This window comes from Fringilla coelebs (assembly GCF_963513975.1).
Source record: "Fringilla coelebs genome assembly, chromosome: 30".
Taxonomy (NCBI): Eukaryota; Metazoa; Chordata; class Aves; order Passeriformes; family Fringillidae; genus Fringilla; species Fringilla coelebs.
Genome location: NC_140056.1, coordinates 1889576 through 1915231, shown reverse-complemented (window position 1 = coordinate 1915231; position 25656 = coordinate 1889576). Strand labels below are relative to the sequence as shown.

Below are 25656 nucleotides of genomic sequence, written 5' to 3'. Positions count from 1 at the left end.
CCGGTTCCCGGTACCACTCCGGCCCCGGTCCCGGTTCCGCCCGGTTCCCGGTACCACTCCGGCCCCGGTCCCGGTACCACTCCGGCCCCGGTCCCGGTTCCACCCGGTTCCCAGTACCACTCCAGCCCCGGTCCCGGTCCCGGCAGCACCGCCCACTGACTCGCGGCCGCCGGGCGGTGGGGACGGTTCGGGGGAAGGTGTCACACCTGTCACAGGCGTGGGGACCCCCGGGGGTTCGGGGACACGGCGGGACACACCGGGGGATGGCCTGGGGGGGGGGGGGGGACACGGCCATGGGGTCCCCGGGACAGGAGAGGGGGGTGGGGACACCGGGCAGGGTCACCCATTTTGGGGACAGAGACCTTGGCCGAGGGGACACGTGGGGACGGCAAGGAGCAGAGCAGGACCGAGCTGTCCTCGACTGACCGTGTTGTCACCGCTGTCCCCCCCAGAGCCCCCCAGCCCCGAGCACCCCCAGGAGGGATCAGGCGGCCTCGGCTTCTCACGCGCTTTATTTAAAATAACATCCAGTGGTTCCGGTATTGGTAAAAACGGGATTTCTACACGCCCCGGCCTATGTACAGCTCTGAAAGTTAAATTTCTCGTATATTTTCTGTTAAAACTTTCTCATCCCCCCCCCACTCGCGCTTTTCCTCTGTTGTTTTTTTTTATTATTTTTTTAAATTTTCTTTTTTTTAAAGATTTTTACCTTAAACCTTTTTTTTTGTTTCGTTTTTTTTTTTTTTTCTTTTTTTGCAGCTTTGACGAGTTTGCGGAAGCAGCTTTTCAAGATCGGCCCCGGCCCCCACTGCACCGGGGCGGGGAGGGGGCACCACCCCCATCAGACCCCCTTCCCCTTCCCCAGGAGCAGGAGGGTCCCTCCCTTCCTTCCCCGCGCCGTGTTTGTGCGTTAAGAGATCCCGGCGCCCCCCGGGGTGGGGAGGGGGCGGGCAGGGACCCCGGGGTGGGCTGGGGGGGCCGGGGGTGTTAATGCCCACTCGCTGCTTCGCTCTCCGAGGCCGCCCCTGCCTGGCAGGAGGTTCCAGAGAGACCCCCCCCCTCCCCACCCCCACCTCGGAGACTGGGTTTAAAACCCCCCCCACACACGCCTTTTTTTGCCCCTGCACCCCAAATCTCAGCCCAGCAGAGCACAAAGAGCCCCCCCCCCAGCCCCGTCTAGTATATACAATATAAGGTATAAATAGATAAATAACCTTCCCCCCCAGTGCAGCCCCAGCTGGGAGGGCCAAGGGCGAGCAGGGGGGGGGCTCCACCCGGCCCCTCCAGCCCTGGGGGCCACGTGTGGGAAGGAGGGGTCCCCACCCAGCCCCTCCAGCCCCCCACCAGAGCTGGGGGAATGGGTCTGACCCCTCCCTCGCTCTCCCCCCATCCCCACCTCACACCTTGGCATGTCACACGGCTGGGACCTCCTGAGGGGGGGGACAAGGAGGGGGTGTCCCCGTGTCCCCCCTTCAAGGTGTCCTGAAGGAGGGGGACACGGGGAAGCCACATCCTCTGAGGGAGAGGGAAAGACCCCCGCTCCCACCCCTTGGGAGGGGTGGGAGGCAGGTTGGGATGGAGGAGGGCTCACATTTAAAAACAACAACAAATAAAAAGAAACAAATCTAACACTTAAAATGAGGTAGGTTTGGGTGCAGAAGCTCCTTGTGTCTGTCGGGGTCTTGGCTGCATCCCGCCGCCGCTCCGGGGTCTCGTCCACACGCACAAACAAAAAAGAGATCAAAAGGAACCGAGCGAGCTCTGGCCGCCACGCCGGGCGGGGCAGAGCCCGGATTGTCGAGCTCAAGGAGTCTGTGTTACCTTGGTAATTAGCGAGCAAATATTATTAGTTTCTAAAAAAAAAAAAACAAAAACAAAAAAGGAAAAAAAAAAAAGAAAAAAAAAATAAACAAAAATAAAATAAAATAAAATAATCGTTATATCCAGACCAACTCCGCACAATCGCTCCGGCTGCGCTGGGCCCGGCGCTGCTCCCCCGTGGCTCTCCCACGAGGGAGGCAGGCAGGGGGGTGGTGAAGGGGGCGTTTCTGAGCCCCCCCACTCCTTTTTTCTCCTCGCAGGACGAAGCAAAGAAAACCCTGAGTTGCCAGTTCATCTGTCCGTCCGTCCCGCTCGGGCAGGGCCGGCAGCGCTGCAGCCGCTGCTCTCCCTCCGTGCCCGGCCGCCCCTGGCACCTCCTGCAGCCCTGGGGGGCTCGGCGAGGTCTCTGAGGCGGGGGTGGCAGCCCCCAGCCCCTTTCTCCCAGTTAGTTCATCCACTTCCTGCAATTCCAAGCTCCACAGTGGCAGGGGATCTTGTGCTGATCGTCCTCGAAGTCGAACTGGTAGTCGTAGGTGAGCTGGGAGGGAGCAGGGAGTCACCCAAAGTGCAGAGCTCAGCCCTGCCACCTCCAGCCCCCCTCCCCGGGTTCCCCAGGACCCCCTCAGCACCCCCTGGGTCCCCCAGGACCCCCTCAGCACCCCCTCAGTCCCTCACTGACCTCCTCCCCCTTGGGGATGCGCCGGCTGGAGATGATGATGATCTTGTCCTCCTTGTCAAAGGTCACGACTTCGGCCACACAGTTCGGGGCACACGAGTGGTTGATGTACCTGGGGGATGAGCAGAGTCAGCACCAACCCAGGGGCAGGACAGATGGATGCCATGGCTCCCTCTGGGGGTATCCCACCACCCTAAAGCCCCCCGTGCTCACCTGGCCGGGCCCCCCGTCAGCGTGGCGTCAATGACGTGCTCGTTGTTGATGCGGAACATGTAAATGCCGCGGTTCTGCCACGGAGGAGAAGAGGGGCTTCAGGGGTGCACTGAGGTCCCCATATCCCACCTGAGTCGACATTCACCACCCCACATCCTACTGGAGACCCTCAAATCCCACTGGAGTCCCTCTACATCCCACCTGAGTTACTGCATGTCCCACGAGAACCCTTGATATCCCTCTCAAGTCCCTCCACGTCCCGAGTCCCCCCATGTCCTCCCAGAGCCTTCAACATCCCCCACAAATTCACTCTCAATCCACCTGAGCCCCCAACATCCCATCTGACTCCCCCCATGTCTTTCTCAGAGTCCCTCCATGTTCCACCAGAGCACACAATGTCCCACCCAAGTTCACTCTCATCCCACCCAAGCCCACAACATCCTGTCTGACTCCTCCCATGTCCTTCTCAAAGTCCCTCCAAGTTCCACCAGAGCCCACAACGTCCCACCCAAGTCCACTCTCATCCCACAACCCATCTGACTCCTCCCATGTCCTTCTCAGAGTCCCTCCATGTTCCACCAGAGCCCTCTTCCAACTCCACCCACATCCCCCTGAGCCCCCAACATCCCATCTGAATCCTTCCATGTCAAGTCCCTCTGTGTCCCACCAGAGCACACAACATCCCACCTAAGTCCTCTCTATCCCACCTGAGCCCCCTACATCCCATCTGACTCCCCCCATGTCCTTCTCAGAGTCCCTCCATGTTCCACCAGAGCCCACAACATCCCAGCCAAGTCCACTCTCATTCCACAACCCATCTGACTCCCCCCATGTCCTTCTCAGAGTCCCTCCATGTTCCACCAGAACCTACCATGTCCCACCGAAGTTCACTCTCATCCCACCTGAGCCCCCTACATCCCATCTGACTCCTCCCATGTCCTTCTCAAAGTCCCTCCATGTTCCACCAGAGCCCACAACGTCCCACCCAAGTCCACTCTCATCCCACAACCCATCTGACTCCTCCCATGTCCTTCTCAGAGTCCCTCCATGTTCCACCAGAGCCCAGAACGTTCCACCCAAATCCCTCCACATCTTGTCCAAGCCCCCACACAAGCCCCCAGCGCCCCCAGCTGATCCCCACCTGCTCCTCATAGATCTTCTCCCGCCGGTTGGCCACCTCGTTGCGGATGATGGTGCCGATGTACTCGATGACCATCGTGTGCTTCTCGATGTCCTTGGCCGCGTAGAGCCCCAGCCCCTGGATGCGGGACCGCGCCAGGTACACGTTGTTCTTCCACTCCGTCTTCAGGCGCCGGTACTGGGAGGACTTGGAGTGCACAAACTGCTTGCTGTAGGGCGTGTTGGTTTCACCCGTGAATGTGCTCTGGTAGGCCTTGGACATGCTTGTGCTGTTCAGGGTGTGGGGCCTTTCAGGAGAGAGGAATGAGAAGGGTTAGAGATGAGAGACCCCCAGGGATCCCAGCTCTCCTGGTGGATCCCAGCTCTCCCGGTGGATCCCAGCTCTCCCGGTGAATTCCAGCCCTGCTTACCGCTTGTAGTGGGTGAGGATCTTGGGCTCGGAGCGGGCGCAGCCGGTGGGATTGATCATCAAGGGCAGCTCCATCAGAGGATGGCGCCCGTAGCGGAACAGGTAGTTCTGGCAGCTCTCCACGCCCGGCAGCTGCAGGGGGGGCATGGAAGGGCGGGGTGTCAAGAGGCAGCAACAGAAGAGCCACAGGGCACTTCCCCAGCAGGGTGGACCCCCAGTGTGGAGGAGAGAGCTCCACGCCCATGCCGGGACCTACCGACTCAGCGATACGTAGCACTGCGTGCACCGTGAGGCCGAAGAGCTCCTCGCCCTTCAGGTACTCGGGGAAGAGTCGCAGCATGTCGGCCTCCTTCCTCATCATCGCCACTGGCTCGATGATCCGGTTCCACACAGCTGCCAAGGGAAGGGAGAACCACAGAATTAATGAGGATGGAAAAGACCTCCAAGTGAGGTCTTTTGAGTCCAAGTGACCAATCACCACCTTTTCAGCAGAGCACTGAGTGCCACGGGTTGAAGGTGGGGACCCAGTGGGGACCTCAAGCCACCTTCCACCACCCCGCCCTCTGGTGTGGCTCAACCACTGTGACAAAAGTTGGACACTGGCATATCCCAACTCCTTACCTTGTGGCGAGGAGTCGGAGAAGACAAGATCCTCCAGGCCCTGCTCGATGACCTGCACGACGAACTCAGGGCGCCCGTTATTCTCGCAGATGGTGCAGCGGTAGCAGCAGCGGCGGTTGTTGGTCCGCAGGCTCCAGTAGATGCGCGTGGCCTCGTAGCCCACGGGGTAGAGGGCCGTGACGCTGTGGAAATCGGCCATCTGGTGGGGCAGCAGCTGCCCGATGGCGTGGAAGACCAACCCGCCCACGCGGAACATGTGCAGCCGCTCCCCGCGCTGGATGATGCTGGCGATCTGCTTCACCTCGTCCCGCTCGATGTAGACGCGGCGGAACACGGTGAAGCTGCTGAGCTCCTGCTCGCAGGGCCCCTTCAGCTTGTGCAGGGGACACAGCATGGTCTTGTCCTTGAAGAACATGCACTTGGCACGGATGGCGCAGGCGAAGTGGTACACGCTGGGGCAGCGGATGCGGTTGCAGCTGTTGGTGGCACCGGTTTTCTGGCACAGGGAGCACTTGGTGAGCAGCCCACGGTGCAGGGCCACCTCCACGTTGATCAGGGCCCCTCCCTGAGTCTCGTACACCTCCGTGGACCACAGGGCGCAGTTCAGGTGGACCCAGAGGTCGAGGTCAAGGTTGAGCAGGCGGGCCGGCCCATCCGTGGCCCCGTCGCCCTCCTCGTGACAGAAGCAGCACTTGCGCATGTCCTGCGGCACCTTCTCGGGGCGCAGCGTGGTTCCCAGCTTGTCGATGAACTCGGCGATCTCCTTGTCGCCGTCCCGCTTGGCTCCCCCTTTCTGGATGGTGACGAGGAAGCGCAGCCGTTTCCAGCGCACCCCCTTCCACTTCTTCAGCCGTGGCCTCGTCTCATCCCCGTCCTCCAGAGGCCGCGAGCGTGGCTTGAAACGGGGAGGGGAGTGGACAGCTGTGGCCCCTTCCTCCTGGGGGGCTGGCGAGGGGGCTGGTGGCAGTGGTGACAATGGGGCTGGGGCTGCCTCTTGGGACGCCTCGGGGTCGGGGACTCTGGTGGGCTCAGCGGGGCTGGATGGGGAGGGGACGGAGGGGGAGAGCGGGGGCGAGGGCTCCTGGGGTAGGACAGAGAGCTGCCGCACGTCCAAGTTGGAGACGTTGTTGACGTAGCAGTGGTGAAGGGTCTTCTCAGGAGCAGGGCTCTCCTGTGGTGTGGGGAGGGGGGCACGAGTCAGAGAGTTGCAGGGATGGAGACCCCCAACATCCCTGAACATCGCTGGGAGGGGTCCTTGGCCCTGCAGGGGCATCAGCATCCCACATGCCCCCAACCCTGCAAGGACCTCCTGGGTTCCTTCCTGGCAGACCCAGCACCAGCACCTCTACCAGGGAATCCCTGCTCCTGTACCCCACAGCCCTATGGGTACCCCAAACCCCCTCTCCCAGTCTCCCACCCTTGTGGGGACCCCTGCAGGCCACTGACCTGTCTGAGCAGCGTCAGGAGGTCCAGCTCGCCCTTGAGGCTGTACCCTGGCAGCACTGCATCAAACTGCTTCAGCCACTCCGAGCTGCTGTCCGGCACCTTCCCAGCCAGCGCCTTCTCCTTCCCTCCGAGCATTCCTGGGAGAAAGATGGACTGCCTGTCATGGGGGTCCCAGCCTGGGGACATGGGGGCCATGGGGACAAGGTGAACACTCACCAGCCATATCAGTCTCCACCTTCTTGGCCTCAACCACAGCTGCTCGCACAGGGCCATCGGGGAACAGCACCTCGTAGGAGCTGGGGATCTTCATGCTCAGCAGCTCAGCCATGGCCACCATCACCCCATTGAGATTCTAGGTGAGAGGAAGGCAGGATGGGTCCAGGGTGCCACAGGTGTCACTGTGTATGGTCAATGCTGGGATCCCAAGGGTCTTGAATTTCCCAATCCTCTCACTCACCTTGGCAGCTGCTGCAGACACCGTCAGCATGACAGAGACCTCGCTGCTCTTGCCCTTCTCCCATGGGGCTCCAGGGCCTGCTGCCCCCACCTTCCCTGGTGGAGCCCCAAAGGGCTCTGCGACCTCATAGGGTTTTGTGTCGGGGAACACTGGTGAGGGAAAGGGGGGTAAGAGCCATGGGGAGCAAAGCCAGGGTCAGAACTGTGCAGAACCAGCCCCACCAACAGCCAACCATGAGCCCACTGAGCTGCCACAGATCTCTGCAGGGAATCCACCACCCTGCAAATCCCTTTCCCTCACATCCCACACTTCCCAAAGACCCTTCCCCTGGCTCCTTTAATCCCCTCCTAGACCAGGAATCCATCCTGCCCCATCCACATCCCTTCTTACCTGACACACATGCTCCAAACCCCCTCCCTCTGCTGCACATCCCACAGACTCCCTCCTGCCCGGTCCATACGGACCACAGACCACTCCTGCCCTGATCCACACACCCCTCCAGCCCATCCCACCTGGGATGCTGGCCCGGGGGATGATGGGGATGATGGGGGACAGCACACGCTCCTCCAGCTCTGGCTTGGCCTCGCTGAGAAGTGGGAAGCGGAGCAGCTCCTCGCCCAGGACACTCTCAGGGGATGAAGCAGGGACAATGCTGTCGGGGGAGTCGCTCTCGTCGTCACTCTCCATCCTGTGGGGATGGAGGTGTCAGGGGCCACAGGGCCTGGTGTCACCCACCGAGGGGCTGATGTCACTTGTGGGGGGTCACCACAAAGGGGGTCTCACCTGACGTCCTCGGTCTGGTTGTGCGGAGGGGTGGGCAGTGCTGCCAGCAGGTCCAGGCTCTTCACCTCCACAGCTGCTGTGTCTGCAGAGAAGCAATGGGTGTCATGGAGGGGGAGTGACAAGTGGCAGCATAGATTCTGTGCCACCCCCGTGCCAGCCAGGCTCACCTTTCTGGCTGTGGGGCTCACGGGCTGGGTCGGCGTCCTTGGGCTGCTCCCCCAGCTCCTCAGGGGCCGTGACACCATTCACCATCTTCTGCTGCACGGAGGGAGGGGGTGTGGGGGGCAGCGAGGAGGGTGGCGTGGGTGGGTTGCTGAGGTTGTTCTGGGGGGAGACGGTGGGGTGAGAACAGCAGGATGGTCCAGGGCCCCTGGATAAGGGGGACAACCCCCCTCTCACCTTGGTGAGCAGCTGGGAGTAGTAGTCGGGGACGCTGTCGAGCACAGCGCTGCCGAAGGCGCCCCTCAGCTGGCTCTTCCCGTTGATAGGGCTGCTGCCAAAGGGCGCGAAGAGGCTGAAGTTGGCCATGATGGTCGGCTCCGTCAGCGGCAGCAGCGACAGCTCCTGGGGACAAAGCGGTGAGGGGGGGACAAGGGCAAAGGAAGCCCCCTGCCACACCCTAGCCCGCGGCCATACCTGCTTCAGCTGCTTCATGAGGGCCTCGCCAGGACGCAGCCCCTCATCTTTGCGCAGCTTCTTGCGGGACGCTGGGATCCGCTCGTTGCCTTTCTGTACCCGCTTAGGCTTGGTGGGTGCTGGCTTCCTGGCAATGGAGGGGTCCTGAGGAGGAAAACGAGGGCATGAGCTGTGCCAGCACAACCCCTCACCCATCTCACCCCCAGCCCAGCCTCTGCTGCTCACCTCCCGGCCCAGCAGCAGTGACTGTGGCCGTGGCTCTGTCCCAGTGCTCCGGTTCTCCATGTGCCCATTGAGCTCGCCTGGGCTCTGCGCTGAGAGCTGCACGTTCTTGGCCCGCAGTAGCTTCTGCAGCAGCAGGTGCCCAGCCTCGGAGCGCCCACCCGGGGCCAGCAGGCTGTTGGCTTGGCTGTCCCCAGGGTCCCCATTGGCCTCTGGTTTTGCTGTCTCATCTCCGTCCGCTTCACACTGTGCTACAGCCGCTGCCTCTTCCTTCGGTTCCTGCTTCACCAACACCTGGGAGGCTTCACTTGCTGCGGGGGCCCCCTCTGGCACAGCCCCATTGACACGGGTTTCACCAGGGTCAGCTGGGTCCACCCCAGGTGTCTCGGGGTCCCAGGGGCCATGTGCTGGGTCAGGGAGGGCCCCACTTGGTGTGGGAGTCAGCCCTGGCTCCGTGGGTGCCGCAGGGCTGGGGGCCAAGGCCGGGATCCCCGGTGATGTCTTCTTTGGCTCTTGGGGGCTCTGCTCAGGGCTGGCCAGGTGCTGGGGGGCACAGCCCAGGGGCGAGGGGGCTGGTGGCGTGGGGAGGCGGATGAGGCCAGGCTGGGGGCCACGGGCAGCCAGAGCTGCCTGAACCAGCTCAGCCAGGGGCTGCTGGGGAGGCTGCCCTGGCAGTGCCCGCCCCGGCTCGGTAGCAGAGCTGCTCTGTGCCTCTGCTGGGGCATCTGCCCGGGGCTGGAAAAGGGACCCCATGGGACGAGGGGGCTGGCGGGTAGCCGGCGAGCTGTAGTCCGGGGCCTGCCCGGGGAAGGGGCCAGGGGTCCGTAGTGCCTGGTTCTGCTGCAGCAGGCTCTGCTGGTGCCGCTGCACCAGGAGGGCCTGGAGCTGCTGCTGCTGCTGTGGAGTCAGATGCCGCAGCTGCGGGTTCTTGGCCAGGACACCCTGGAGCTGCGCCCGGATCTGGCCCATCACCGGCCCTGGCACCTGCCCCAAGAGACTTGGGGGGAGAGTGGCAGTGCCCGATGCTGGCCCTACTTTGTGCTGAACGGGGCTCTGGAGCCGCTGGGGCTGTGGCTGCCCTGGCAGGGCCCCTGCCCCCCCCTTGCCTGGCTGCTCTGGGGGCCGCGGTGCCGGCACCATGGCCTGTGCTGGGCCTGTCCCACAGCCCAGGGGTTGTTCTGCCACCCCGGCCGTGTCCCCGTGCTGCTGGGACAGCTCAGGGTGGACAGCCCCAGGGCTCTGCAGCGGCGGAGCGAGCAGGGCACCTGGCTGCCCGGGGGCTGCCCGCAAGACACCCGGCTGCGGGGAGGTCAAGAGGAGCTGCTGGCCCTGCCCTAGCTCAGCCTGGTGCTTGGGGGCTGGGGGCTCTGGGCCCCCCAGCCCTGGAGGGTTGAGGGCTCCCTGCTGCTCCCCGTGCAGCTGCCCCCCACTCTCACCACCCTCAGCGTGCAGGGCGCTGCCGTCCATCCCCGCGGGCTGGTCCTTGGCAGCCAGGACCGCCGGGGCCGGCTGCATTCCCTGACTCAGGTGCAGCACAGAGGGGGCCTGGCCCCCTGCCCCGTGCTGCGGAAAGTGCTGGATGGAGGGCTGCCCCTGGCCCAGCCCCAGGAGACCTGGCTGGGCAGCCACTGCTGAGTTCTGCTGCTGCTGCTGCGGAGCCAACAGTGCCCGAGACTGGCCCAGCTGCTGGGATAGCACGAGCCGGTGGCTCAGCATCCCTGGAGTCTGCGGTGTCAGCTGGGGCGAGCCCAGCACCCGCTGCTGGTGGGGGGCCAGGACGACCTGGCGCTGGGCTGGGGGGTGGCCCAGCACAGGCTGGTGCTGCAGCCCTGGCCCGTGGCCCAGCACGCCTGGCTGCTGCTGGGGCGAGAGCTGCTGCACGAGGAGGCTCTGCTGGCTGCCCAACAGCCCCGGCTGCTTCGGCACCATGGGCTGAGCCCCTGTGCCGGGCTGTGGGGCTGGGGGCTGCTGCTGCTGCTGCTGGCCCAGCAGGCTGGGCTGCCCCGGCACAGCTGTTGGCTGCACTGGGGCCTGGCCCAGCACACCTGGCTGCTGCATTGATGCCTGGCCCATCATGCCTGGCTGCTGCAGCGATGTCTGGGCCAACACACCTGCCTGTTGCATTGAAGTCTGTCCCATCACACCTGATTGCTGCATGGACGTCTGTGCCATGATGCTCTGTGGCTGCATTGAGCTCTGTCCTATCAAACCTGGCTGTTGCATGGACGCCTGACCCATTACACCCTGTTGCTGCATCGACGTCTGTCCCATCACACCTGGCTGCTGCATGGATGCCTGTGCCATCACACCTGGCTGCTGCAGCGATGCCTGTCCCATCACACCTGGCTGCTGCATGGAGCTTTGACCCATCACGCCCTGTTGCTGCATCGATGCTTGTGCCATGACACCTGATGGCTGCAGTGACGTCTGTCCCATCACACCTGATTGCTGCATGGCTGCCTGTCCCATCACACCTGATTGCTGCATGGCTGCCTGTCCCATCACACCCGGCTGCTGCATTGACGTCTGTCCCATCACGCCCTGTTGCTGCATGGCCGCCTGTCCCATCACACCTGGCTGCTGCAGCGACACCTGTCCCATCACACCTGGCTGTTGCATTGATGTCTGTCCCATCACACCTGGCTGCTGCTGCAGTGACACCTGGCCCAGCATGTTCTGCTGCTGCAGTTTCTGTGCCAGCTGCATCCTCTGCAGCTGCCGCTCCTGCATCAGCCGGCTGTCAGCGGCCAGCCCGCGCAGCGCCGGGTTCCCGCTGAAGAACGCGCCAGAGGAGCCGGGTCCGGGGGCATTCCCTACGGGCTGCTGCCCCATGAAGGACAGGCCCTGCTGCACGGCCATGGACACACCGCCCTGGGGCAGGCGCAGCCCCCCAGGCTGCCCCGGCTGCTGCCCGAGGCCCTGCGCTCCCACCAGGGCTCCCCCGGGCTGCTGCACGCCGTGCGCTGAGAGGAGCTGTCCTGGGAGCTTGGACATGAGGCGGGGGCTCTGCGAGGGGCTCAGGGCCATCACGGCTGAGGCCTGGTGCTGGTGCTGCTGCTGCTTGTTGCGGTACTCAGCCATGAGGTTGGTGTGTTCCTTCTGCTGCTTCCGCACCTGATGGGGATGGCGGGGTGTCAGTGCCAGGAATGGCAGGGTTTTAGTGCCAGGAACGGCAGGGTTTTAGTGCCAGAATTGGCATGGAATCCAGTGCCAGGGACAGGGAGACAATACAGCCTTAGCACTGGGGATGGTGGGGCATCAGCAGCAGGATTGGCACAGATTTAGTGCCCAGGACAGGGGAGCATTAGCATGAGGAATGGCACAATAACAGTGCTAGAAATGGCACACCACCACCACCAGAAATGGCATGACTTTACTGCCAGGGACAGTAAGGCATCAGCACTAGGAATGGCACAGAATAAATGCTGGGGACAGTGGGGCATCAGTGCTGCCGACAGCAGGGCAACAGTGCTGGGAATGGTGGTACATTAGTGCCAGAACAGCATGGCATTAGCCCCAGGAATAGTGGGACATCAGTGCCAGGAATGGCAGAGCATTAGTGCCTGGAACAGCAGGGAATTAATACCAGGACTGGCACAGCATTACTGCTGGGGACAGCAGGGCACTAGAGCCAGAAATGGCACATTGACTCTGAGGACATCACGTTTGCACTGGGGATGGCACAGTGTTAAAGTCGGGAATAGCAAGGCTGGCACTGGGAACAGTGGGACATCCCATCTGCACCAGAAACAAGGTGCCCACCCACATGCAGGGTCCTACCTGGTCCAGCTGCTTCTGGATCTTGCTCTGCTGCTCTGTCACCAGCTTCAGCTTCTCAGCGTCGGCCTCGGGGAACTCCCGCCCGGCTTTCTTGGCCGTGCGCTGTTTGGCACACAGAGCCTTGCGGGACTTGCGGTGCGCCCCGATCTGCTCCTCCAGCACCTTCAGCTGCATCTGCAGCAGCTGCTGCGTGTGGAACAGCCACTCCTCGTACTGGCGCTGGTCAGCCTCGTCTGTGGGATGGGGAGAGGGCTCAGATCAGTGGGGAGCCCGGGTAAGCAGAGACCTTGGGTCAGTGGAGACCCCGAGTCAGTGGGGACCCCAGCTCCAGGGCCAGGGCGAGCCCTGTCCCACACCATGCTGGCCCTGCCATGTCAGTACTCACTGATGACGCCCTGGGCAAAGGTGGGTGGGTTGGGGCGAGCCTGGGTCGGGTCTGTGCCACTCCGCTCCTGGAAGAAAAGGGAGGGTTTGGGACACGTGCTGTGGATTGCTGTCCTTTCCCCACAGACTCCACCCCCTCAGAGAGCCATAAAACCAGCCCCAAGATTCTCCTGTAGACCCTCTGGACACCCCACTCACCTGCCCGCTCCCTGCCAGTAAGTGGTTCTGCATCTCAGAGACAGCTGGGCCCCCCGAGAGCCGCTGGGCCAGCAGGGAAACCTGTTGCCTTTGGGGGAGACACACAGAGATGGGCTGTGAGCCAGAGCCAAAGCAACTTGCCTGCCCCACCCTGTTCCCCCCAGATCCCCATGTCTGTTACCTGTTCATGCCTGGGGCCACCCCAATGCTGCCCTGAGCCATCACCTTCTTGATGCCCTTCAGTGCCACCATCTTGGCCTTGGCAATGGGGTCCATGATGTCCTCGGCCGCAAACTTGTCCAGGTCTGCTGGGACAGAGACCGCAGCGTGTTCAGCCTTATGCCCCCCCACCCAAAAGGGCCCTGTGCTCCCCCAGAAAAATCACCTGCAGCCCCTACCTGTGTCTGGGAAGAAGCTGTTGGCCAACTGCTGCTGCATGACGAGCTGGGGGGGTTTCAGGCCCAGGGTGGGGGGCTGCACCCCAGCCATCGGCTTCTGCACCAGCACCTGCTGCTGGCTCTGCTGCGGCTGCCCCAGGGCCACCTGCACCCCGTGGGGAGATGACAGCACATGGGGCTGCCCAGAGCCCATGCCCATGTGGGGGGCCAGAGCTGGGCCCTGCTGGGGTGCGTTGAGCCGGGGGGGCTGCGGTGGCAGCAGCGGTGGCCGGGTCACCAGCCCCAGCTGGAGAGGTGTCTGAGGGGTGCCCAGACGGGGTGGCTGCCCCTCGGGAGGCTGCCCAGATGCCCCTGTGTGCAGCATGGGGTGCCCCGGGGCTTGGAGGTGGGGGGTGCCACGGGGAAGGTGGGCTGACATCTGCTGCTTCTTCTGCAGCTCCTTCTTCTCATGCTCCAGGAGGTCCTCGATGAGCAGGGGCAGCTCACTGGCCACCAACGAGCTTTCCATCTTGTCCAGGTCATCCGCCGGCGAGTGCCGGGCACTGCCCAGCCCCAAAGCTCCACTGTCCAGCTCAAACTTCTCCAGCAAGGGGTTGCTCTGGCCACCCAGCTGGGCAGTTGCCAGCCCACGGCCAGGGCCAGTGTAGGGGTCCTTCTCCAGCACGGGGACACCAGCATGGCCACTGTTGGAGAACTGAGTCATGCCGAGGCGAGCGGGGCCGGTGCTGGAGCTCAGGAGGGTCTGGCCAGGTTTGACACTCAGCCCCAGGGAGGCAGAGATTTTATCTGTGCCCTGCAGTGCTTCTGACTTGACGGGCACCGGGAGGCGCTCGGGGCCAGCGGTGGTGAACTGGCAGGGCGAGGTCTTCAGGCAGCCGTCCTCCAGCTTGGGCTTGACATCAGTGGGCAGCGAGCCAGCCTTTGCCTCTGCACCCTGTGCCTTGAAAGCTGGGTCAGGGGCCAGCACAGTCCCCGTGGGGCAGGCAGAGAGTCCCAAGCCCATCCCAGACACCAGTCCTTCCTTGGGCACCTCCTGATCCTCCGCAGATGGGGTCACATCTTTGCTGTCCCCAGGGTCCGGGAGCTTCAAGGTGGGCGCTGGCGGTTCTGTCTTGAGCTGGGCCTCACGCTCTGCCTTCTCGTTGGCCGACTCCACCAGGCGCAGGTGCTCGTTGAAGATGTCCTTCTTGTCACCAGTGTCCAGCTCGGGGTCAGTGTAGGCCAGCAGGTCGAACTCATCACCATTCAGCAGGTCATCAAGGTGGGGATCTGCTGTCTCCAGGCTGTCCAAGTTGTCCAAGTCATCGTCCCCTTTGGCCACATCTGGATCCAGGCTAAGGTTGGCCAAATCATCATCATCTTCCAAATCCTTGTGGGAGCCAAAGTCGTCATCCAAATCAGGCTCCACGGGCACCTCGCAGGGCAGCCTCCCCCCCTCCAGGCTCAGGTGGCTCTTCCCTGGAGCCGGCGCAGGGTCTGGAGCGGGGCCATCCTTGGGACCCTCGGGGCGGAGGGTGGCCCCGGAGGACAGCGGGCGTGGGGGGATGTGCTGCTGCAGCTCCAGGGTGGGTGCTGGCAGCGGGGGTGCTGCCTTGGTGTGGGGCTGCTGGTGGCTGTTGCCCATCTCAGCTCCCTGCGGGGACGCGGGTGGCAGCGGTGCTGGAACCTTCTGGGATGGCAGTGCCTGCAGTGGCATGACGGGGGTGCACAGGGCCTGGGGGGTGCCTTCCTCCCCGGGCAGGAAGAATCGAGGCCGAGGTGCCTGGGGGGCAAAGGGAGATCCCACGACACCCCCAGGTCCCTTCTGCACGTTGTGTCGTAGCTCGATGAAGGGAGCGCCCAGGGCGGCTGGCGAGGGGGGCACGGCCTCGGCAGGGGTGGGCAGGCGGGTGCCCAGGCTGCCCATGGGGGTCCCAGCGGCCGGGGGGGCGAAGCGGGAGGTGACAGGGAGCCGCAGGGCCGCCACGGCCGCTTGTTGCTGCTGCTGCTGCCAGAGGTGCTGCTGCTGCTGCTGCTGTGGGGATGGTGATGGGAAGACCCCACGGGGGTAGAAGGCCTGGGGGGGCCCCACCGCCGCCCTGGAAGACACCGTGGTGTTGGCACCAGCTCGGTACAGCCCCGACACACCATGTCCCATCCCCCTCACACTGTGCCAAGCACCCGACCCATGGCCATCCCCTCCCTCCAGAGTGATCCCCATGAGCTGGGGGTACACGTGTGGTGTCTGCTGGCTCCCACCCGTGCATGCTGAGCCCGTGGCCCTGCCAGGGGGCACCCACCGCCCGCTGATGTCCAGCATGGCTGGCGTGGCCGCCGGCGGGGGCCGGGAGAGCCGCTCATCCTGCGTGAAGGCTGCCTGCACCATGACGGAGCCGGGCAGCTTCCCAGCGCCAGCTGCCGTGGCCAGAGTCCCGAGGAGAGCCTTGTCCTGGAAGAAGGAAGGAAAAAAGAGTCACCCATCCATCAGCCACATCCCACTGCCAAGCCCCTCCATCAGCTGCATACCCCCTGTGCCCTCTATCAGCCACATCCCCCCCGCCGTGCCCCCCCATCAGCCGCATTCCCCCCATGCACCTCCATCAGCTGCATCCCCCCTTGCCCCTCCATCAGCCACATTCCCCTGCCATGCCCCTCCATCCGCCACATCCCCCCACCCCATGCCCCACCATCAGCCATATCCCCCACCCCATGCCCCTCCATCAGCTGCATCCCTGCCATGCACCTCTATCAACCACATCCCCCTGCCGTGCCCCTCCATCAGCCACATCCGCCCACCCTGAGCCCACCATGGCCCTCCATCAGCTGTATCCCTTCACCGTGCCCACCATGCCCCAGCTCTCCCACCTGTGCTGGTTGGTACGGGGCCATGCCCCGGCTCAGCTCAAAGCTCTGCCCACTCTCAGGTGCCCAGCCTGCTGGTGAGGAGGAGGCAGCAGCAGCCGCGCTCTCCTTCTCCTGCCGAAGGCTGTTCCTCTGGATCTGCTGGCGGATGAGCAGCTCCCGGAGCCGCTGGCGCTGAGAAGAAATCAGAGTTAGAGCCCAGAGTGGCAACAGGACCAAAACCAACAAAACAAACCATACACAGAGCGCCCATCAATGCCTCCACAGCCCCAGTTTTTCCCTTTCCTCCTCTCCCAAACCCAAATGGATGCAACTGGATGGCAGGAAAGACCTCACCTGCCGCTGCTTCTCCAACTCCGACTGGCTCATGGTGCCCAGAGCTCCGTCCTGGGCACCAGGCAGCTCCGCCAGGTCCCGGTTTGGGGGTGCTGAGAGCCCTGCAGCCACCTCCTCCCTCTTGTCGGCCGTCAATCCCAGCGCAGTGCGGGACAGGAAGGCTCCGGAAGGGTCCTGCTGCTGCGGGGGAGCCGGGGGCTGCGGCGGCAGCACCGACGGGGGCCGCAGGGGCGAGAGGCTGTAGGAGTCAGGGGCGGCAGTGCCAGGGCCCAGCGGGCTGCTGGCCTGGTGGAAGCTGGGGGACGAGGCGTAGGCCGAGCTCTGGGGCTTCCCAGAGCCGTAATGGCTGTTGATCCCGTGGGGCTGGTGGGACGGGGAGCCCTTGAGCGGCTCCGAGACGGCCGGGGGGAAGGTGAAGCGCATGGCGGGCTGGCTGCCCGGGAAAACGCTGGCACCAGGCGAGCGGGCAAAGGGCGGCTGTGGCCCGGCCGCTGCCTTGGCGTGGGGGTCACCTGCTGGGGTGCCCCCAAAACCTCCACCAGCCGCCCCCACTGACTTGAACCCCGGCTCCGGCATCTGTGGACGGGGGGGTTTGTGCAGTGGGGTAAAGGGATCCCGGGACTGCGGCCGGGAGGGCGGCTGGGAGTAGGGATCAGGGGATTGGAAGCGAGGGGTGACTGGGGACTGGCAGAAGGCTTCATTGGAGAGAGGGCGGGGGGTCAGGGGAGACTGGGAGCTGGACTGGGACTGGGGGCTGGCAGGGATGCGGGAGAAGGGTTCAGAGGGCAGGGAGCGGGGCGGGAGGGCGCAGCAGGCCTCGGGGGGCTGCAGCCGGGGCGTCAGCGGGGGCTGTGAGTAGGGGTCCAGGTAGGGCGACTGACGGTACAAATCAGGGTGGCCAGGGGGCGAGGGGGCCAGGGGATGGGGGTCGGGGGGCCGGTGCCCCAGCCCCGGGCTCTGCGGCTCTACCTGAGAGACCCGTGGGGTCATGGGGGCTTTGAAGACGTCGGCCGCCTTCAGCTCCGCAGCCGAGAGGTGGGGCCCACCTGGGGAGTCCCCGTAGCCCATGGCAGAAGCATAGCCGGGCGAGCAGACCCCCAGGCTTCCCCCATCCTCCTTCTTCACCTCCAGACCCTTCTTCTGCTCCCCAAAAGGCAGGGGAGAGAGCAGGGCCTCAGGGGGCCGCGCCCCAGGACTCCCTGGCACCGAGAGGTTGTCCAAGGAGGGGCACCGGGGCTTCAGGAAGGGGTCAGGGGTGCCAGGTTGGTGCCGGGGAGTGCCAGGCGGGGTGGGGTGGAAGTCTGGGGGAGCACGGGGGGCTGTGAGGGGCTGGGGCTGGCTAGGGAAGGGCTGGAAGGCAGCCCCTGACGTGGGGCTCTGGCCCAGGGGCGAGGGGAAGCGCGGCTCCAGCGCATAGGCGGGGGCCGCGCCGTAGGGATCGTGCGAAGGCACTTGGGCAGGGGACTGGGGCGGGAGCTTGAGGAAGAGCTCGCTGGGAGACTCCGGTCCCCCTCCGGCACCCGCCGGGGGCTTCAGGAAGCCCTCGCCAGTGGCGGGGGGGCTGCTGATGTAGACGGGCTGTGCCCCTGGCGGCACCGGGATCCGCAGGTGCAGCGAGGGCCTCTCAGGCTTGCGCAGTCCCTCCCCTTTGGTCTGCTTGTTGATCTGGCTCTCGGCCTGCTGCAGAGAGAGCCAGGCTGTCAGCACTGTGGGAGCCCTCCCCAGGGGTTGGGCACACCAATGTCCCCCAGGGCTGGGCCGGGGCCGCCGGGCACCTCCCCGCGCCTCACGTACCTTCTGCACCTTGTTGATGCGATGAGCCGCCCGGTTATCTTTGGCCTTTTGCTAACAAAGACACGAAGCCAGCTGACTTGCAGCCCTCGGTGCCCCGGCCCCCCACCCCACTGACCTCCTGGCACTCACCAAATATGGGGCTTTGTCCGTGGCAGGGACTTTCCTCCAGAGCTTCATGATCTGTTTGCAGCGGCTCGACCAGTCTGGGAGTCCAGTACGAGCAGATACAGGAGAGGAAAGCAACATTAGCCCAGACCTGAGGAGCCCACTCCTATCCTTGGGTCACTGTCCCACCCTCAAGTGAAGGAACAGCCCAGAAGATGGAGCTGAGACCCCCTGCCCACTATAAAGAACATATCAGTGGCAGAACAGGTAGGATCTCCCCTCAAAAAAGGAACCAGGGAGTCACACTCCACCCATACCCCCAACCCCCACCCCAACGGGATGGCTGCAGCCCCCCCAGAGCCCTACCTGGATAATCCTGCTTGAGGTTGGGGAAGTTCATGTTGGCGTAGAGGACAGGGGAGATGGTGGAGAGCTCACCCAGCTCCTCGTCCTTCTCCCAGCGCTGCAAACTGCGCTGGTTGTAGGACAGCCCGTCGCCCTCGCCCTCCGTCGTGGGCGTCGTGGGGGTCGAGGGGGTGGTGGCGGCGGAGCTGCTGGCCCAGGGGCTCTCGGGCTCGCAGTGGTCTGGGCTGAAGAAGCCACTCCGCTCCCTGAGTGGAGAGGAGTGTCACAGGTTGTCAGGTGGTAAAGGAAGAGTGGGTCCCAGGACACCCTGCGGTTCAGTTCCTCCAAGGAGGGGATCCCCAGCTCCTCTAAGTACCTGTTATCGAGGAATGGGGACTGGCAGACCCCTGAGTACGAGTCCAAGGAGACGGATCCGGAGAGTGAGCCCAGGGAAACGCTCCCTGTGAGGGAAACGAGATGGGTTGCAGGGAAAGCAAAGCTAGGGCACAAACCTGCACCTGCTCTGTGGCTCCAAACAAACCCCAGAGAGCACAACCCCCAAAATGCTTCTCATGTTCCCCCCAGAGCAACAGGGAATACCCAGGAACCTCGGCTCTCAGATACCACAGGCACCACTGAGTGAGTGAGTTTGGCTTTCCTCAGGCTGGAAACAAGCCCTGCCCTTCATCACACACTCCAGAGACCTCCTGGATGATGGAGGCTCTGCCAATTCCACCCACCCTGCCCCGAGAGCTGCAGGTCTCCTTGCAGGAACGGCCGCTGTGCTCGGCTGGGGTCCTGCCCGGCCTCCATCCCTGCGGCCACGCAGTTGAGGGGCTGCTCCCCACGCTCTGCCGAGCCCAGCACGTCCTTGAAGAGCTGCTGCACGTCTTTGCTCTCCATCTTGGGCAGCTCTGCAGAGGCAAACGCAGGAGCTGGGTGCAAATACCACACTGACAGGAAGCGGAGAAACCTCGGGGTCATAGTTCTGGGACCACCCAGCCCTTCAGCAGAAGAGGGGGCACAGGACGGTCTCACCTTCTGTGGGGATCTTGTCGAGGTCAGAGCTTAGCGCTCCCTCGCCCGGGGTGGCCGGTTTCTCGGTGTCCCCGCGGTCTGGGGAATCCTTGGGCTCGTCGGCCCCTGGTAGGAAGAATCAGGAAGTGCCATCAGCCGCCTGGGGACCCCCGGCTCAGGGCTGGGGACCCCCATGAGGCAGCCCCTGTCACCCAACAAGGGACACGCGCCCCTCGGTCCTCCAGCGGCGCCGCGCCACGCGGGGGCGCTCTAAGCACCACTCTATGGTCACGGGCATCACGGGACTGACGGGGATGGGAACCATAGAGCTCAGCCCTGCCCAGAGCGGACCCCTCAACCATAGAGTTTGGTCTCGATGGCTGCGGGCGCCCTGTGCCCCGTGGAGGACTCGGCTCTGGGGGTCCCACAGGGGTCTCACCCAGCTCCTCGGCCTTCGCGTCGTCCTTGCCATCGTCATCGGGAGCGGCGGCGCTGCCATCAGTGCTGTCGTCGCCTGCAGGGTAGCCCAGGATTCAGTGAGCAGGGTCAGGATCCCCCAAGCCCCAGCATTCTCCCTCAGTGGCGATGGCCGCTCCCCACAGCCCTCGGCCTTCTCCAAGGAGCCTCAGAGCCCACAGCACTGCTCACAATGGGGGTCCCCCAAAACCCCAGCGACCTCCAATATCCCCCCAAGACCCCCAACAACTCCAGGGATCCTGAACAGGCCCCTCAGCCATTCCCAGCCATCCTGGGGACCCCAACAACTTCCAACAAACCCAGGGACGCGCAACAATTCCAGGGAGAAGCCCCGACAAGCCCAGGGATCCCCCAGCCACACTAGGAACCCAAAACAACCCCTCACTAACCCCTGTAACCACCCTCTCCAGGGTTGCAGACCCACTCCTGGCCACACTCACCTCGGGGGTGGGTGGGGGTCTCCCTCCTGTCCGGGGTTCCCCCCTGCAGTGCCCCTGCGAGGTTGGGGTCCCCCTTGGGCCTTGGGGCGCCCTGGCCCAAGGCGGGGCGGGCGGCCCCATCCCCAACCCCGCCTGCTGCCAGCAGCGCCTTCCGGCTCAGGTCCATCAGTGCCTTCCCAAAAAACGCCTCCTGGAATGGGAAGGTTCGTCAGCATCAGGGGGTCACCCCCATCCATCCATCCCCCCATCCACCTCCAGTCCCTCCATCCATCCCACCTGCAGGTACGGGGGGAACATGTCCTCCAGCTTGCTCTTCTTCCGTCCCCGGCGCTTCTTCTTCTCATCCCCCTCTCCTGAGCCTGGATCCAGGCCAGCCTCAGCTGGGACATCACCAGGAGCCCCTGCAACAGCCCCCCAGCAATGAACACCCACCCCCCAAAAAGGGTCTGGGGCTGTGCCACAGGTACAGCGCTGTGAGGTGTGCCCTGAGGGCCCCTGGACATCCCTGGGGGTGAGAAGGGAATGGGAAATGGAGAGAAAGAAGGAAGGAAGGAGGGAAGGAAGGAAGGAAGGAAGGGAGGGAGGAAGGGAAGGGAGGGAAGGGAGGGAAGGGAAGGGAAGGGAAGGGAAGGGAAGGGAAGGGAAGGGAGGAAGGAAGGAAGGAAGGAAGGAAGGAAGGAAGGAAGGAAGGAAGGAAGGAAGGAAGGAAGGAAGGAAGGAAGGAAGGAAGGAAGGAAGGAAGGAAGGAAGGAAGGAAGGAAGGAAGGAAGGAAGGAAGGAAGGAAGGAAGGAAGGAAGGAAGGAAGGAAGGAAGGAAGGAAGGAAGGAAGGAAGGAAGGAAGGAAGGAAGGAAGGAAGGAAGGAAGGAAGGAAGGAAGGAAGGAAGGAAGGAAGGAAGGAAGGAAGGAAGGAAGGAAGGAAGGAAGGAAGGAAGGAGGAAAAAAAGGGGAAAAGGGGGGAAAAAGGGGGGGAAAAAAGGGGAAAAGGGGGGGAAAAAAGGGGAAAAGGGAGAAAAGGAGTGCCACTGGGCCCTACCATCCTCAGGGTGTCCCTCAGTGCTCAGCCCCTCACGCCCCACGTCTGGCAGCACTGCTGAGACCTTCTTGAGCCGCGTGTGGGACTTGCGCTGCCGCACCATGAATCCACCGATGCCTGCGGGGGCAGAGAATGAGTGGGGATGGCAGTGGGGTCACAGAAGAGCCTGGAAGGGTTCAGGGCTTGCAGGACACTGCAGGACACTCACCAGGCCGGTACGGTTTGCGCTTCCTCTTCTTGCACTCCTCAGGGTCCTCCAGCCCCTTCCCTGAGTCCCCGTCAGCTCCAACGTCGCGGTCGGGGCTGGCCGGAGCCTCCAGCTTGATCTCACACTCCATGTGCTCCACACCCACTGCTGGCAGGGGCACGTTAGTGGGACCCCCTGACACCCCCACACTGCAGCCCCCCAGCTTTCCCAGCAGGGACACCCACCGTCAGCTTTGAGCAGCTCATCGGTGTCCAGGTCACCGTCCTTCTTGTCCTCAGGGCCCAGGGGGTCGCCCCCCTCCAGCCCCCCGTCGCCATTGAGGGTGCCCGGGCGGCCCTTGCGCTGCCGCCGCTTGTGCAGGGGTGACAGGGTCAGGTTGCGCAGCACGGCCATCCCCGTCTCTGTCAGCCACACGCCCTCGAAGCGGAAATACTGGGGCTCTGAGGGGACAAACACCAGCGTTGGGGACAAATGACAAATGCCAACATGGTCAGAAGAGGGCACAACCCCAGCAGGGCACCGCACATACCTGGATCCTTGGCTTTGATCATCTCTGCAGAAGGCGCGGGCACTGTGGCAGGAGAGCAGAGGAGCAGGTGAGTCCCCACACCCCTCAAATGCCCCCCCAGGTCCCCCAGAGTTCCCCCTGCCCCATGAGCTCACCGGGTTTGACCACGTAGGGCTGGCAGGCGCTGCAATCGAAACCTTCATCCGCAGCCTGCTCCACCTCCTCCTCGGTGAAGAGGCTGTCACATGCGGCGTGCAGCCACCTGCGGGCAGCGTGGGGGACCCATCACACACCACAGCATCCCCCTGGAGGACCCCAAATTTGAGCCCCTGGAGCCCAGGGCACGGTGCTCACCGATCGCAGTGCCGGCACTGGATGAGCAGGTCGTCCTCCACGTACTTCTCGCGGCAGAAGGGGCAGACCACCAGGCTGGCACAGGGTGCACAGTGGGTGTAGTTGTTCTGCCACTCGCAGTGGAAGCCAGGGGATGCAGCCCCACACTGCACACAGCACACACACCTGCAGAGAGGCGCCCCAGGGGTCAGCACCCCAATTTTAGATCCCAAATTTGAGCCTGGTGGCTCCCTCCTTGTGTCCCCCACGCACCACTTGCACTTCCAGCCGCCCTTGGGCACGGTCTGCAGCGGTGGGTCCAGGCAGTAGGTGTGGTAGCTGATGTCGCAGTCGTCGCAGAGCAGCAGGCGCGAGGGGTCCGAGGCTTTGCCGCACACCTCGCACACGATGCACTCCACGCAGCGCCAGCCCTTCAGCAGCATCACCTTGGTGATCTGGGGACACAGGAGGGCAGCCACGTGAGCCCTGGGCATGGCCACGGGGGTCCCCAGGCTCGTTGTGGCTGTGGGGGACGCCCCAGGGCTTGGCATGGACATGCCAGAGCACAACTCAACACACAAGACGTGCCAGGCATGACCTCGTGTGTCCTTGGCGGGCAGAGCACAGGTCTGGGGGTCCTGGGCCCCCTCCTCACCTTGCTGTTGACGCAGTAGGGGTGGTAGCACTGGGAGCACTGGGAGCAGGCGAGCAGGTGCCCCTCGGCCCCACGCCCGAAGCTGCCGCACACCACACACATGTCCTGGGGGAGAGAGGTTGTGAGTGAGGAGAGTGGCTGGCAGAGCAGAGACAGTCTCTGTCCCACCCTGTCCATCCTGCCATGCCCTGGTTACCTGCATGAGCACAAACTTGTCAGTGTTGGAGAAGAGGACGACTGTGTTCTGCATGGTGTCATCATCGTCCTCGTCCTCCTCCTTGCTGGGCGAGCTCTCCACGTCAGCGAGCTGAGGACAGAGCGGGAGGCTCAGCACTGAGGACACCCTCTCTGGGCAGTCTGGGGGCGCCAGGAAGATGCAGGGCCAACAGAACCTCTCCCCAGGGGGAAGCTCTGTACCTGCCCTACTTTTTGTGGTGAAGCCCCCAGACTCAGCAAAGGCGCAGGCATGAGACCCCATAAGACCCCAATCCACTAAGGGCTCTTAAGTCTTTCCAAGGGAGGGATGATAAGGAAGGGGATGGGGGAGACTCCCAGCTCCCAACCTAACAGCTCAAGGATTCCCTGGACCCATCCCTGCCCCAGCCCAGCCTTACTGCTAAGGTGTCAACAGACGAGGTGGTCGACTTCAGGCGTGCACGGCCTCGGCCTCGGCCCCCGTGGGAGCCACCTCGGGGGCGTCTCCGCCCAGGGAAGCTGCTGCTGCGACCCTGTGGCCAAGGGGAGAGGGGAGTTACAGCACTGGGAGGCCCAGGGGGACCCCCACGCCAGGGCAGCAGAGGGGCACTGCCCCCAACCCACCCCACCCTGTGCCTACTTGCTGCAGGGATGTGGCCCCAGCAAGGCACTCAGGGTGAAGGGTCCCCCCAAAATTGTGCTGAGGGGGATCCCCTATACCTGCTTGACACGGGAGCGCCCCGGGGAGCTGCGGCGCCGGCTCTTGTCCCCGTCACCCTTGGCTGCTGGCTCGAAGAGCAGCGAGTCATCGGTCTCAGCACCCAGCGGCAGTGACCCAGCATCCTCCTTCTGCAGGCTGGCGTCAGCAGAGGCCGGGCCCAGCTCAGGGGACAGAGACCCCCCACCCTCAGGGTCTGGGGACCCCAGCAGCGGCTCTGAGCCGGGGAAGCTGCTGCTCGTGTCCCCCTGGCTCAGGTTGGAGATCTCGTTGAGGATGTCGGGCCGTGGGCGCAGCGCGGGGGGCTCGGGGCACCCCTCGTCGCCGTGCCCCAGCAGCTTCTCGCCAGTAGGGCACACCTCCATGGGGGTCTCAGGGCCCAGCTCCTCTGGTTCCAGGAGCAGGGGGGACCCTGAAGGGGACCCCTTGACTTCAGGGTCCCCCCCAGCCCGGCTTTCTTCCAGAGCATCCTCCTCGCTGAGTGGTGGGGAGCTTCCACTGGTGCCTTCCCTCTCCAGCCTTGGTGCCTCTTCTTCCTCCTCTTCCTCCTCCTCAGGCAGGACTGGGAAGGGCCCCAGCTCAGGGGCTGGGCTGCCGTGAGGGGCATCTGCAGGGGGGCTGGCTGGGGACTCCCCCTCGCCAGCAGCCATCTCCATCTCCTCATCCTCAGGTGGCTCGGCGGGGGCCAGGGTGACAGCAGGGGAGCCCAGGGGTGGCGGTGGGGAGCCAGGGGGGTCGGTGTCCATGGCGATACCAGGGCTGCCAGGGGGCTCAGGCAGGGCTGGGGTGGGGGGCTCAAGCACCTCGTCCTCCTTGGCATCAGGGGAGGGGGCTGGGGTCCGTGCAGGTGAAATGGCACGGAGAGCTGTGGGTAGAGAGGGGGGAAGAGTGATATCACAGCCCCCCAGAGACACCCCACCTCCCCAGTCCCAACCCTGGTGTTTCCCCAGACCCACCTGGGGGAGCTGAGGGTGGGGGTGTCATCTCAGGGGGCAGTGAAGGCTCTGGCTCCAGCTCCATCTCCTCCTCAGGGAGCACCTCTGGAGCCAGGGCCGGCGCTTCTTCTGCCACTGTCACCTCGGGGAGGAGACCTGGGGGAGGGGGATGGGGTGAGGGAGTGTGGGGATCCCCTCCATCCCTCCTCTGCCACCCAGCCTGGGATTGAGAGGCAGGCAAGACTTCCCCCCCACAGCTCCCAAAGTACCCCGAACAGGGCAACAACACATGAAAACAAAAGGAACACAGGAATCAGGCAAAGCCAGTGCTGGGAGAAGCCCCTGATGCAGGACCCCCACACCCACTGGAGACAACAGGAGGGGAAAGAGGACAGTGAAAAGTGCCCAGATTACCTGGTGGTTTCAGGTCCTCCTCGGGGGGCAGCTCGCTGGGGACCGGCTCTTCAGGGGGCAACTCAACAACGGGGGGCTCTTCAGGGCTCAGCTTCTCGGGGGGCAGCGCTTCGGGA

General features: G+C 63.9%; 1 protein-coding gene across 1 annotated transcript; it reads right to left on the bottom strand.

Moving 5' to 3' along the window:
• Positions 1-498: 498 nt before the first annotated feature.
• On the bottom strand, positions 499-24899 carry KMT2D (lysine methyltransferase 2D). Its single transcript, XM_084223573.1, has 44 exons — positions 24194-24899; positions 23893-24006; positions 23475-23585; positions 23279-23383; positions 22897-23078; positions 22645-22809; positions 22446-22552; positions 22312-22353; positions 22007-22222; positions 21783-21926; positions 21575-21691; positions 20816-20940; positions 20540-20729; positions 20062-20136; positions 19644-19748; positions 19346-19519; positions 18982-19066; positions 18627-18871; positions 18285-18358; positions 18156-18206; positions 16362-18041; positions 16029-16199; positions 15464-15612; positions 13185-15262; positions 12968-13091; positions 12787-12874; positions 12590-12656; positions 12205-12437; positions 8428-11538; positions 8203-8346; positions 7966-8130; positions 7734-7890; positions 7567-7648; positions 7296-7471; positions 6784-6932; positions 6543-6678; positions 6327-6463; positions 4881-6051; positions 4516-4652; positions 4261-4391; positions 3852-4137; positions 2711-2784; positions 2501-2609; positions 499-2359 (listed from the first exon to the last, which is right to left on the bottom strand). The coding sequence occupies exons 1-44, from the start codon at positions 24845-24847 to the stop codon at positions 2267-2269; spliced, it is 13929 nt and encodes a 4642-aa protein (XP_084079699.1). The 5' UTR covers positions 24848-24899; the 3' UTR covers positions 499-2266.
• Between the last annotated feature and the right edge of the window lie 757 nt (positions 24900-25656).